This window comes from Protopterus annectens, chromosome 5.part0, assembly GCF_019279795.1.
Source record: "Protopterus annectens isolate FY-2018-M chromosome 5.part0, PAN1.0, whole genome shotgun sequence".
NCBI classification, from domain to species: Eukaryota; Metazoa; Chordata; order Ceratodontiformes; family Protopteridae; genus Protopterus; species Protopterus annectens.
This window is the reverse complement of record NC_056735.1, coordinates 761,521,992-761,534,682: the sequence shown is the minus strand read 5'-3', so window position 1 is coordinate 761,534,682 and position 12,691 is coordinate 761,521,992. Positions and strand designations below refer to the sequence as shown.

Genomic DNA, 12,691 nt, shown 5'->3' with positions numbered 1-12,691 from the left:
CTAATTATGAATATAAACATCATGTTTCTAAATAATACCTTACATCTCACTATCCAGATACATATGCAAACAAGTTAATGGCCACTACATAGTGTGCAAATTCCATCAGTGTTTCACTGTACCATATACTACACTAAAGAACAGGAAATGCACACATTATAGTTTAAGTTTGTCTAATAATAAGACACAATTAGGAAAAACTACTGGTGATATATTACATCAAAGTTCAAGTATTACAAAATTCTTGCAGCAAGCAGCAATGTAATTAATAATAAATATATTCAAACTATCAACAAACAGCCAATATTTTTAAAACTCAAACACTAAAGATCTCTATGCAAAAGAGTACAATAGGTATGTAATTGCCAGTGACAAAATAATCTGTTTACTATCACTACTAAGAAAGATGGATTTTCATTATAAACACAAAGTGCCTGACATATATTACTTCTCAAATGTTCCTTGTTTATGAAAATGTGCCCATTTTTCAAGTCAGTTCAAATCAGATGCTCAGATTTTTCTGGTGTTCCCATAACAGCTTGGAGATCTCGGGAATGTAGGCACATAATCATGCCATATGTCAATACTTAAACATTTTTAAAATGTTCTTCCTGATTTGGGGGTCTCTTCTTTGACTATGTAAACTTGGACCACAATTCTTAAGTCTAGAAGCTAACAGTTTTGGACCTGTTTCCAGAAAAAGAAACTATGTGGTGAAATCTAAATGACAAATGAGTAACCTCTATGTAAAAAAAACAACAGACTATAACTTGAAGTGCTATTACCTATTTTTTTGGTCCTTCGAGCTCCAGGTTTTGTGCTATAACAGATTCTCTGTAGCTCACATCGCCCTGTGAGTTTCCTCATGGCAAACTTCAATCCACTCCATAAGCATTTGCAATAGAAGTAAAAGAAAAGCTGAGCCAGCATTCTGAATGGGAAACAAAAAGTGAAACACTTAGAAACCTAGGCTGAGTTCACTTTTAGAACAACTTCTGTCACCTCTATATTTAATTTAACTGGGTTTTATAAAACAAACAATCCCATACCAAGACCACAATGTGAGGTGAACAACTGACACCTCAAATAAAATAGTAAAAGGCAGAAAATTATGTCTAACATCATTCCATTTATAGATAATATACTCCCTTTTTTCCATTATTTATTACTATGACATCTGAAGGAGTATAAAGATATTTGTCCCTTAATGTTCCTTTCTCGCCTCTGTAGTTTTGTTCCTTCTCTAAGCCACAATTCTCTGCTGCAACATCCTAGTCTCTTTACAAAACTGCACCTGAGATACAGTGGTACAGTACTGTGATGTCTAACAAAGAGACAACTTAAGAAACAGAAAAAAAATTACAGGAAGATAAATCCCACTTTTAGACAAAACAGAAAGATAAATCCCACTTTCAGGCAAAATTACCTCACCAACATAATCCAATAAAAACTTCAAGAAAAATTCAGCTATGCTTGAGTTTCCACTGTGTGATACCTTAAACCTACTGTAATGGCAGCACATGGGATATATGCAAATGACCCCTTAATGACATCAAGTGTTTCAGCTACATGGCTTCAGAATATTGATGATTATTTTTTTAGTTTTTAAGACCTTATGGCTACGTTCAGGCCAATAAAGCCAAAACCCACTAGCTGTAGACATGCATGTTTTGGCCTTTTTATTAACCTAATCAGTACAGCATAAGTGATAGTTTTGCAATGCTTCAGAAACACTCTGTCTTAAAACCCATCTGATGCCCATAATGATTAAGGCGCCTGCAAAATATCCCAACTAACATCCAAACCAAAGGGTAAAAAGGACACACAGATTCATTAAAATCTTATTCAATTATTATTCAATAAAAACTTCAAGAAAAATTCATCCAAGTTAGAGCTTTCATTGTGTGATACCTTAAACGTCCTGAAATGGAGGCCCATGGGATATATGTAAATGACCCTAAGGACATCAAGTTTCAGCTACATGGTTTCTGAATATCCACAACATTTTTTTTTTTTTTAAGTCTTTATGGTTACATTCAGGCCACTAAAACCAAACCCCACTAGCTGTGGACAAGCATGTTTTTGCCTTTTTATTGACCTTGTCTGCACAGCATTAGTGAATAGTTTGGCTATACTTCAGAAACAGAGATTTTTTAAACCCAGCTAAGACCCACAAAGATTAAGGTGCCTGCAAAATATTCCACCATGCAAACTAAACAGTAAAAAAAGACACACAGGCACATCATTCAGTAAAAACTTTAAGAAAAATCTCAGCCAAGCTGGAGTTTTCACTCAGCTTTAGTAATTGCATTATTCCAATTGGAACAAGACCACTTACAAATAAGACCTAATGAGAAAGTTAAAAACATCTCCCAAGTAAAATTGCCAAAACAACAACAGCACAAGAGTACAATGCAGAGTAGAGTTTCCATAAGGCCTTACATGCAATTTACAGTCAAATGTGTAGTTCAAATAAAAGGTACATTTCTTATGGCAACATATCAGTAACCAAGCTAGTATATGGCTTTCTAGTTCAGTTCAAGCAGACAGAGTGCAGATGTAAAGTCTAGAGTAATTCATTGTAACTCCACATGAAGGGGTAGCACCAGAGAGAGATCATTAAGACAGCACATATGGATGCGCTGAAGTTATAAAAGGTTTGAATGCATCAAGCAATTACGAGGAATATAATTCTTTAAGAGAATATTTAATAGCATTATTAAAGCTCTTTTCCCTAGTATGAAATGTGCGGCTACTCATCTGAGTTACTTACTAGGTGCATGAAGTTTTTACGTGAAATAAGACAGCATGTTATTTTACATAAAGACAGGGTGAAATCAAGTTGTCTGTATGGCTATTTGTTTATATGCAACAATTGAATTTGGCTTATCTGTCTGCATTTAGTAAGATCAACAATATCACCAAGATTATCTGATTGAAAAGCAGAAGGCAATACTTAACTCTAATAAAAAATAAATAAATAAATCCAAAACAATTCTACTCACGGGAGAAGCAGCTGTTATACCTGAGAAAGTAACAGCTACATTTCCTTTCATTCCTGAGTTTTACAGAACCAGATAAACAGCGAAGTGTACACTTTGACAGTAGCATACACAACCGCACATTCGACTTCCAGCACATTGATTAGGTTCTATAACCTCTACCCTGCACTCTGCACACTGTATGGATTTGCTTTATCAGAAACCTGCAAAGGTTAAGATGCATTTGCAGCTTACGTCCTGCCACCTCATGTTTAACAGTAGTTGCTGTATCCAACCCCATGCTCACCACTGTTCTGACAAAGCACTTTTTACTGCAGAAACCTGTTCCCAAACTTTGGAAGTCAACAATAACACAACCTTTGCATAAAAGCAGTCTTTCAGTTTTAGTCAATGACAAATGCCTTATAGAAAAAATAAATAAATAAATAAATTTTGCACTTTATTCATTTGCTTTTACTGTATTTGTGTTTCTTCCTACTTTATTACATTATTTTGTTTTGCCTCATCTTAAAATTACTCAATTGTATTTATTCTGCTGCATTTATCACTGCTTGGTAGTAGCCTGATTAAATTGTAACTGTTATTCTCAGGTTTTTGGTTAGGCACTTGGGATTCAGACCAGTTGTTTTACATTAAGAAGGTTTGTGGTCTGCACTGTTTTGGCAGGACAGGTAGCTTACATCCTTCTAAGTTGGGAATTGCTGAATGAAGGCCCAGTGTCTGTTATTCTAAAACTGTATTGTTCTAGTTTAAGCACTTTGGCTTCAGGTCAGTTATTTAACGTTAAGAAGGTTTGTGGTCTGCACTCTTGTGGGAGGAGAGGCTAGATTCTGCCCTTCTGAGCCGGGAATTTCTGGTTAAAGGTTTATTGTGCCTGCTTATTTGAACTGCTTATTTCTGAAATTGGTACGCCTTGTTTGCTGTAGCATAGACTAGATTCAGACCTGCTGAATCTAGTTTTATTTGCATAACTTAAGCACTAATCCAGGTCATCTTTTTTCGGAGAAGGTTCCCCTGCACCATAGTGGCAGGAGTGTGCAGTTAGAACTTGACTGATCGAACACTTCTGGAACGGGGCTCAGTTTTTAGCTTTTATTGCTTAAATGTTTAATTTGTTTGCTCGTCTCCCACCTTTCCTAGCTAGTATAGTCCAGATCCCAGGCTTTGATGGTTTCAGGACTTTATATTCTGTGTTCACAGCTATCCAGACCTTGCTGTGGTAAAGGGAAGTCCTACTGCTCACCAGTGGGAGTGGTGAGCATTGTACTGCCTATCTAATACTAGAGGAGTGGTTTCCAGCTCTGAAATTGTAATTTTATTAGCCTTTTTGGGCTGATTTCTATCCCTTTCAACTTTCTGGCTTAAAAAAGCATGTGTTTGCGCATTTTTCACATTGCGCAGCACAGCAGGGCTACAGTTAAACTATTCCAGGTGCCAGAAAGTCTGCTCTTCAAATTTTCCCTTAGAACTAGCTGGTTTCTCAGTAGTAGCACTAAAATCTGAGCCGCTGTGACTAGCACTTGCTCTAGAACCTGCTGGAAAGCACTAGGAAGCCTTAAACTGACACAAGCACTCAACTCTCCTTGTTGTTGTTGTTGTTGTTGTTGTGTCTTTTGGCTTTTCCCGGTTAGGGGTCGCCACAGCGGAACTCCGGTCCACTAATGATTGGCAGTAGATTTTTACGTGCAGAGTTGCTGGCCCTGATGCACACCCTTCAATGAAGGTACACCCATTCATGCATGTCTCCACACAGAAGACACTCTAGCTGAGAATCGAACAGGACAACGTCTTACTGTGAGGCAACAACGCTACCGTAGCACCACCACCGCAGTGTCAACTCTCCTTGTTAATAAAGAGAAATTAATCGTAGGCACTAAACAGCCTATAATTGCAAAGTACCTTGCAAAGGTAAGGGAAAACAGCTCTTGTACTTTACAAAAAAAGCACCTAAACAGGCATGTCCAAGGGTCAGCTTCCGGTGATTTCTCCTGTCCACCTGGTGAATTTGGGCATACTGGGGCAATGCAGCAACTGTCTCATGTACACAGACAACCCTCTCCTCCTACCACCCAACACTACAACCTGTGAGAGATGCACATACATAGCCAAACTGGAAGCAAAGCTCTCGCCAGCCAAGATTGTGCTAGACAGTCAAGAGGAGAAGGTTAACACCTGCACCACACCTCAAGCAACACATAGCCCTTCTAAAACCACACCATCAAAACCCACACATAGCAACACTAAACCCATATATGCGGAAGCCCTTAACATTAACCTGCCCAAGCAACAAGGACCTCCGAAGCTGAAACACAAACAAACACCAGTCACAACCAAAGTGACACACAGCTCACAACACCAGTGTGCTACTTAACAAACAGCCCCTAAGGCAAGACAATATACCTAACACTTTAGTCATAGGTGACTGTATAGTCAGGCACACTGATGTCCCACTCATCAGGCTGAACAAGAAGAAAATTACAGTCAGCTGCTTGTCGGGTGCCAGGATCCACCACATAATGCATGCACTCAAGTCACTCCACAAAAAGTACAAATATGACTCTGTCATTGTCCATGTTGGAGTGAATGATTTGAGACGTACCTCTCTGGACTACATGAAAAGAGGCATGGAAGAGCTCTCGGATCATGTGGCCAAAGCAGGTATGACCTTAGCCCTGAGTAGCATCCTGCCTTCGCCCAGAATGACACCACAGTATAAGAACAAAATGATTGACTTCAACAATTGGCTAAGCTTCTGGTGTCATTCAAAGGGGATCCAGTATCTGTCTGCCTGGGATGACATGATCGACAAACCATGATGCTTTGCCAGAGGTGGTCTGCACCTGCCACCCCCGGGATTCAGGTTATTGGCTAAAGCTCTTGCCACCCCTATAGTGCCTTTTTTTGGCAAGGTTCAAAGGACAAAACAACCACCATAACAGATACAAGCATGCAAATTCTGAAGGTAATGCTACTCAATGCTAGAAGTCTAAATATCAAAATGTACTCTCTCGAGGCACTCCTAAAAATGGAGAACATCGATATCTGTGCAGTAAGTGAGACCTGATTCAAGGCTCCAGAGGTCACCCCTGCAATACCAGGCTACAACTCTTACCACACTTTTCAGCCACCAAACCAAGACCAAAACACTAAAGGTGGAGGAGTGTCCATATTCACCAAGGATATTCATACCTCCAGGCTAGTTACCCAACACAATGCACCTGAAATTCTCCAGGTGCAACTAACACTAGGTAAGACTGCAATTCAAATTGTAGCTTGCTACAGATCCCCCACCATGCCCCAGGATTCTCACTACACCTTTCTAAACATACTGGAAAATATTAAGATACAACCAAACACCCTAATACTTGGTGATTTTAACTACTCTGCCATTAACTGGGAAAGCTACTCAGGTACCAACAGCTTTTACCAACAGTTCTTGGAATTCATAAATTCCAACGCCCTAGATCAACTAATCCATTGTCCTACCAGGGGCTCCAGTATCCTAGACCTGGTCATTACCAACATGAGAGATAGATGCTCCACACCAGTGGTCACCCCCTCATTGGTCAGATTTGACCATAAGCAAATCACCCCTTGGCATCCACATCCCACCCCCACCCCCTAGTATGGAAACCTTCGTAAAAAAACTTCTACAAAGCCAACTTCATGCTACTCAAGTGAGAAGTTACAAACTTCATGTCACCCAAGCAGACGGGATCTGAAAGTTCGACTGCAGAATCCTACACTAAGGCACTGTACGAGCACATCCACTCGTGCATGAATCGTGCCATCCCAAATAGAACCAAGACGCTCTCCTCCAAAAAAAGGAACCCAATCTGGTGGTCTCCTGCCATAAACAAACTATACAACAGAAAGAAGAAACTGTTGCAGAAAAGAGGAAAATCCCAGGATGCAAAACAACTCCCTTACCAGCCTCAGTAAGAAGCTGAGATCCCTCTTCAAATCCTCCAAAGCTAGTTACGAAAATAAAATTGCCAAAGATTCCAAAGACAACCACAAGGCATTCTATAGTTATGTCAAGAATCTAAATGGCAATGCTCAGATCTGATCTGAGCTGCAACAGAATGGCATTAAATATACTGATCCCAAGGATATTGCCAATATACTGGCAGATCGATTTAGTGCAAACTTCACCCCTCTCTCATGCCCTAAAGGGCCCATCTCAATACTAAAATATTGCCAAATTCCAGTAATCATGGCCACACAGGTAGAAGCCGCACTCTCCAAAGCTAAGAATACAGCATCCATGGGACCAGATGGCATCCCGGGCTGTGTACTACATGAACTACAAAATGAACTGGCAGCTCACCTAAGTGTCATGTTTAATCATAGCCTCATCTCAGGCTTCATGCCCACTGAGTGGCGCACAGCTACAGTTACCCCACTCCACAAGGGGGGATCCACCTTGGATCCTGGAAACTACCGTCCCATCAGTCTGACAAGCCTGATCTGCAAGGGCATGGAACGCATTATCATGGAACTTATAAACAAAGACATTGGCAACCTTCAAACACTGGACCCCACCCAGTTTGGGTTCGTGAAAGGACAATCTTGTCTCCTGAACCTGATTGACTTCTTCAAATTAGTCTCCAGAGCTGTGGACAAGGGTAAGGCAGTCCACACAGCCTATCTGGACCTTGCCGAGGCCTTCAACACCATCCCCCACTCTGGAATCATAGATAAACTTACTAAGCTGGGCATAAATCCCTACGTCACTCGATGGGTTGCCAACTGGCTTACTGACAGAACCCAGACTGTAAAAGTAGCCGACTCCAAATCCAGCTCTAGACAAGTGACAGGTTTAGTACCCTGGGACCGCTCTTATTTGGCATCTACTTCTCTGAAGTACAGGCCAACACTAAGGGACTCTGGCTAACAAAGTTCGCAGATGACTGCAAACTGGGAGCCATTATTGAATCCCTAAATTATGTGGATATTCTACAAAACGGCCTTAAAGAAACAGATGCTTGGTGCCAGAGCCATGGGCTCAAGCTTAATGTCAAGAAATGTATAGTTATCCCCTTTGGGAAAAACCATGTACCCATGAATTACCACATAGGTGGCAGTACACTAAACACTGAGTGTGATGAGAGACTTAGGGACACAGGTGGACAGTGGTCTCACCTTCGATAACCTCATTACCACAACAGTCAGGAAATCCTTCTATGTGGCACACCTCATCACTAAGGGCTTTTCATCCAGAAAAAAGGAGGTCATTGTCCCACTGTACTCATCCCTCATTAGACCCATTATAGAGTACAACGCCCCGTTTGGTATGTACCTCACAAGACATCTGCAACAGCTGGAAAGGCCACAGAAATACCTCACTAAAAGAATCACAGGCCTAAAGCAGATGCCCTATGCTGACCATCTAAAAAAACTCCAGCTATACTCTGTGGCATATCGTCTACTCAGAGGCGATCTCTGCTTAACATACAGGGCCATGTTAAACCCCGAGCTGTTGGACATGCGCCACTTAAAGAAATACCAATCCCTCAGAGCCACACGCTCCAGGGATCTAAACTTTGTCATCACTATGAACAAAACATGCTGGAGGGATAGGTTCCTGACCCAGAGACTCCCCTTACTCTGGAATAGACTGCCCATACATGTCAAGCAGAGCACCTCCTTGGCCCTCTTCAAAAGGAACCTTGACGATTGGATGGGAGATAGGAAATTCAACCAAGGGATCATGTCAGTCACCCTGCTAGACAGGGTTCTAGGGAAGTAAATATTGTGGGAAGAAATATCCAGGGAATTTTTATGGCTAGGCTTGTATAGGCCCTAGGGCCGATAGCCTAGTACCAACCTATGAACCTATAGCTTTTTTTCTAAAATTATAGGAAATGTGTGCACCATCAAGTTCATTATAACAATGTTCACAACTTTCTCTCTGACTTTCAGTTTGGATTTCAGTCTACTCTTGGAGCTGATGCAGCTCTCATTGAGATAGTTAAAACATATACACTGAACTTAACTGTGGCAATGTTATTTATCCTGATTTCTTGACTTGTCCAAGGCATCTGATGTCATCAGCCATGAACTCCTAAGCTGACTCTCTGCCATTGGACTACTTATGGATTCTCCTCAGTGTTTCTGCAGATACCCTGGAGACAGATTCCAGGCTGCCAGATAGGATAAAAACACCTTCTGCATCTGCTAGTCCTTCTAACAGTAACTTATCCAATATTACCTTCTCCATTATTTTCCACAACATGAAAGTAAACTTAAGGGTCTGTATGACTCTGGGTCGGTCCTACTCCCCTTTCCCTTAAAGAAAGGTTTAATAAGCACATGTCTCCAATCTTGAGGAATCTCCTCATATTTATATCACCTAGTAAATAACAGACATAATGGTAGTGTAAGGTCTTGATGAAGTGTTCTCAGGTCATTATTACTAATTCCGTCTCCTCCCTGTGTTTTGTTTGGATCCAGTTTGCACAGTACTTTTTCAGTATAATCTAATTTGATTTCAGTGTCTGAGGTTACCAGGATGTCACTAGGAGAACTTATCATCCCTTTGTTGAGCCAAACTGTTTTGTATAAGATTTTGTAAGTATATCTATAATCTGTTGTGTTTGAGAATAAATTTTAGAAGCTACACACAGTTTATGAATGTGTATGTCTTTACTCCTGCCACATCTTTTATATCTATAAAATGGTTTCCCATTATGCTCAATATCTTTATATAAATTGCCTTCAAGATTTTCTTGATCTTGTCTCACACTATGCTTAATTTGTTTGTCCAGTTTGTTTGTTTCAGTTTTCAAAGTTGTAGTTCAACCTCTCTTTCATTTTTTTATATTTTTTGTCTCTCACCTTAATCAGGTATCTTGATCTTATGGGAATATATCCCCTTGATGATGTATGCCTAGATCCTGATGTTAAGCATTTTTTTTTATTTTTTGTACTCAATTTCTCTTTCAAAACTTTCTACATTCCTTCTGAAGTTTTTCTACTGAAAGCATCAGCCTGGATAGTTTTACATACTGACTGCTTTGTTTCCATATAACCTGTAATTAATCTTCTGTGCATTGGTCTAGATTACACTTTGGCAGAATTATCTAGCAGCAAATTAACCTTCATAACCCCATGATCACTGCACATCAATAGTGGTAAAACTTGACATGAAGTAACAGTAATTTATTTAGGAACACAATGTCTATTATGTTCCGCTCTCTGGTAGATTTTTTACGATCTGAAGCAATTGTTGCTCCTGAACGTATGTTGTGAATAATCTCCTTACTAATGTTGTTGAATCAATATTATTCCAGTTTCTTTCTGATAAATTTAAGTCCCCAGCCAATATTATTCTTCCTGCCTGTTTTTCATGCAAGAAATGTACGAATTTCTCTAGGTCATCAGCACTTAACTTTGGTGGTCTATAAACTTCAACAATTGTTATATTTATTTATTTTATTTTTTATTTTATTTTACATTTGTTGACCGGGCTAGTGTAACTGGATATATGTCCATTTTCAGTAGAGGCCCGGGGAGAAAAGCTCTAAAGACATGTTTCAAAAGTATAAGTACAAACAAAACACAAACATCAGGTATTAAAATAATAAAAAATAGCAATTATCATAGTAAAAAAAAAGTCATTGACAATGGTACAGTGCGGTAAAAGCCTGGAGGATTTTAAAAGGATGTACACTGAGGTTAAGAGTTAAAAAAAATAGTATGAGTAGAGTGTATGGAGACAGGTTTGGTAGGAAACAGAGAAAAGGAAGTTGTATGTGTAGTGAAGATAGAATGGATTTACTTAAGAAAAGGTATGTAAAGAGGATATAAATAATGTAGAAAAGGGTAGATAAGAAAAGTATAGTCAGATGGAAGATGTAACAGAGGATAGTAAGGACTAGATAGGCAAGTTGAGTTTGTAGGACTAGTTGGGTTTGGCACAGGGGCATAGCCAGCATGATTTGAGGTAGAGTTTAAGTCTGTTTCTAAAGAGAGATAAAGAGGTGAGTGAGGTTAGGTCACTAGGGAGAAGATTCCAGGATTTGCCAACAGTATTAGAGAACAGAGAATCCCCAGCCCTGTTATGAGGTTTAGAGGTGTATACAAGACGTTTGTGTGATGAGCGTATGGACTTCAGATTTTTATAGGGGGTAATGAGGTTTGTTAAACTTGGAGTGCTGGAAGGTTTATAGAGAATGTTGTGGGCAATGGTTAGTTGGTGAAATTTAATCAAGTGTTGAAGTTCTAACCTTCCTATCTGGTTTAAGTTTATACAATGGTGGGTTCGAAATGGGTTGCCTGTAGCAAATCTAGCAATGTTATTATAGGACATTTCTAATTTGCTGAGATTATTCTTGGAGAGATTAGTAAAAATGGGTGAGGCATAAAGGAGAGTAGAGATAAAATGGGTGAGGCATAAAGGAGAGTAGAGATCAAGTGAGTGTGGGCAATAGTAGTTTTAGCAGTAGGAGAAAGGAAGCGTTTAATCCTATAGAGAGTGCCAATTTTTTTTGTTGACAGTCTTTATAGTATTGTTGATGTGGATGTCGAAGTTAAGGTTATTATCGATGGTGACCCCTAGTAGTTTGGTGGTATATGGTCCAGGGTTGTCATTATTGTCAAACTACACAATCTGTAGTATTGGTGCTATCACTGAACATGTAATAATCACAGGTCTCATAACAATCCTTTATCCCTATCATAACACATCTACCTGATATTTTTATTACAGTATCTGTCACGGTAAAAACATTTATACCTTAACAGAACAGTTTCCAGTCATTGTTCTTTAACCGTGTTTCGCAAACAATAATGCTGTAATTTCCCTACTAATAGTCAGAGAGCCCTTGCAGATGAGATCATTTGTACTGACATGAATAAAACAGATCCGTACGTCCTTATGTTAAGGCAATCTAAGGCTTGTCACATCCTCTATTTTTGCTCCTGGCAAGCATAAAACTATTCAATGTTCATTACCTTCTCTGCAAATGGAAATACCAGCCCCTCTAATAATTGAATCTCCAATTACAATAATATCTTTTCTGATCTGATCTAAGGAATCAACTTCTAATTTAATAATATCTGCTCTATCAGTTGTTACAAAGGAATGATCTTCATCACCATTAGTCTTATTAATCAAACTGTTTTCATTGCGTATTACATTTGTAAGCATAAAGTTCTCATCCAGCTGGCTTTGTACATCCATAGCTTGAGCCATGTAGCCAAAATCTGTCTTTCTCATCTTTTTGTTTTTCAGTCCTTCCATGTTCAGTTTTGATTTCTTCCTTTTCACCTGCCCCTTTCCTCTTTTTTTCACTGTCTCTTCTGGAAAAATACTGCTTTTTCCTGCAAATTGAAGGTTTTCTGATGGAAAAATGTTATTCCCTATAATCTGTGTATTACATAACAAAGTAGTGTCCTTTTTATTATGTATTCTCTTTACTTTACAGACATTTATCGTTTTTTTTCTTCCTTTTTATTTGTTGTGAACTTCTTCCTTTCTTTCTTTTTTTTTTTATTTCCTTCTAAACACTCTGAATCCTCAGATTGTTGAATACCTATATCCGGAATTCCAAAGTTGTCTGGGGCATTGTCTTGCTTCATAGGGGTTGAGTGATCTTTACAGACAATAGGCAAATTGTTTCCTAAATGTGTTCTATTTGCTGTTTGCCTAACATTACTTATCTCACCAGTCCAATCATTAATAT

General features: G+C 39.1%; 1 protein-coding gene across 3 annotated transcripts in view; it reads right to left on the bottom strand.

Moving 5' to 3' along the window:
• Nucleotides 1-12,691, bottom strand: part of ELMOD1 (ELMO domain containing 1) — a 736,789-nt gene that overhangs the window by 552,977 nt on the left and 171,121 nt on the right. For all 3 annotated transcript variants that reach the window (XM_044072606.1, XM_044072608.1, XM_044072607.1), the window contains exon 3: nucleotides 786-931. In XM_044072606.1, the coding sequence (XP_043928541.1) occupies nucleotides 786-931 (146 nt within the window). The remainder of the gene's footprint in view (nucleotides 1-785; nucleotides 932-12,691) is intronic.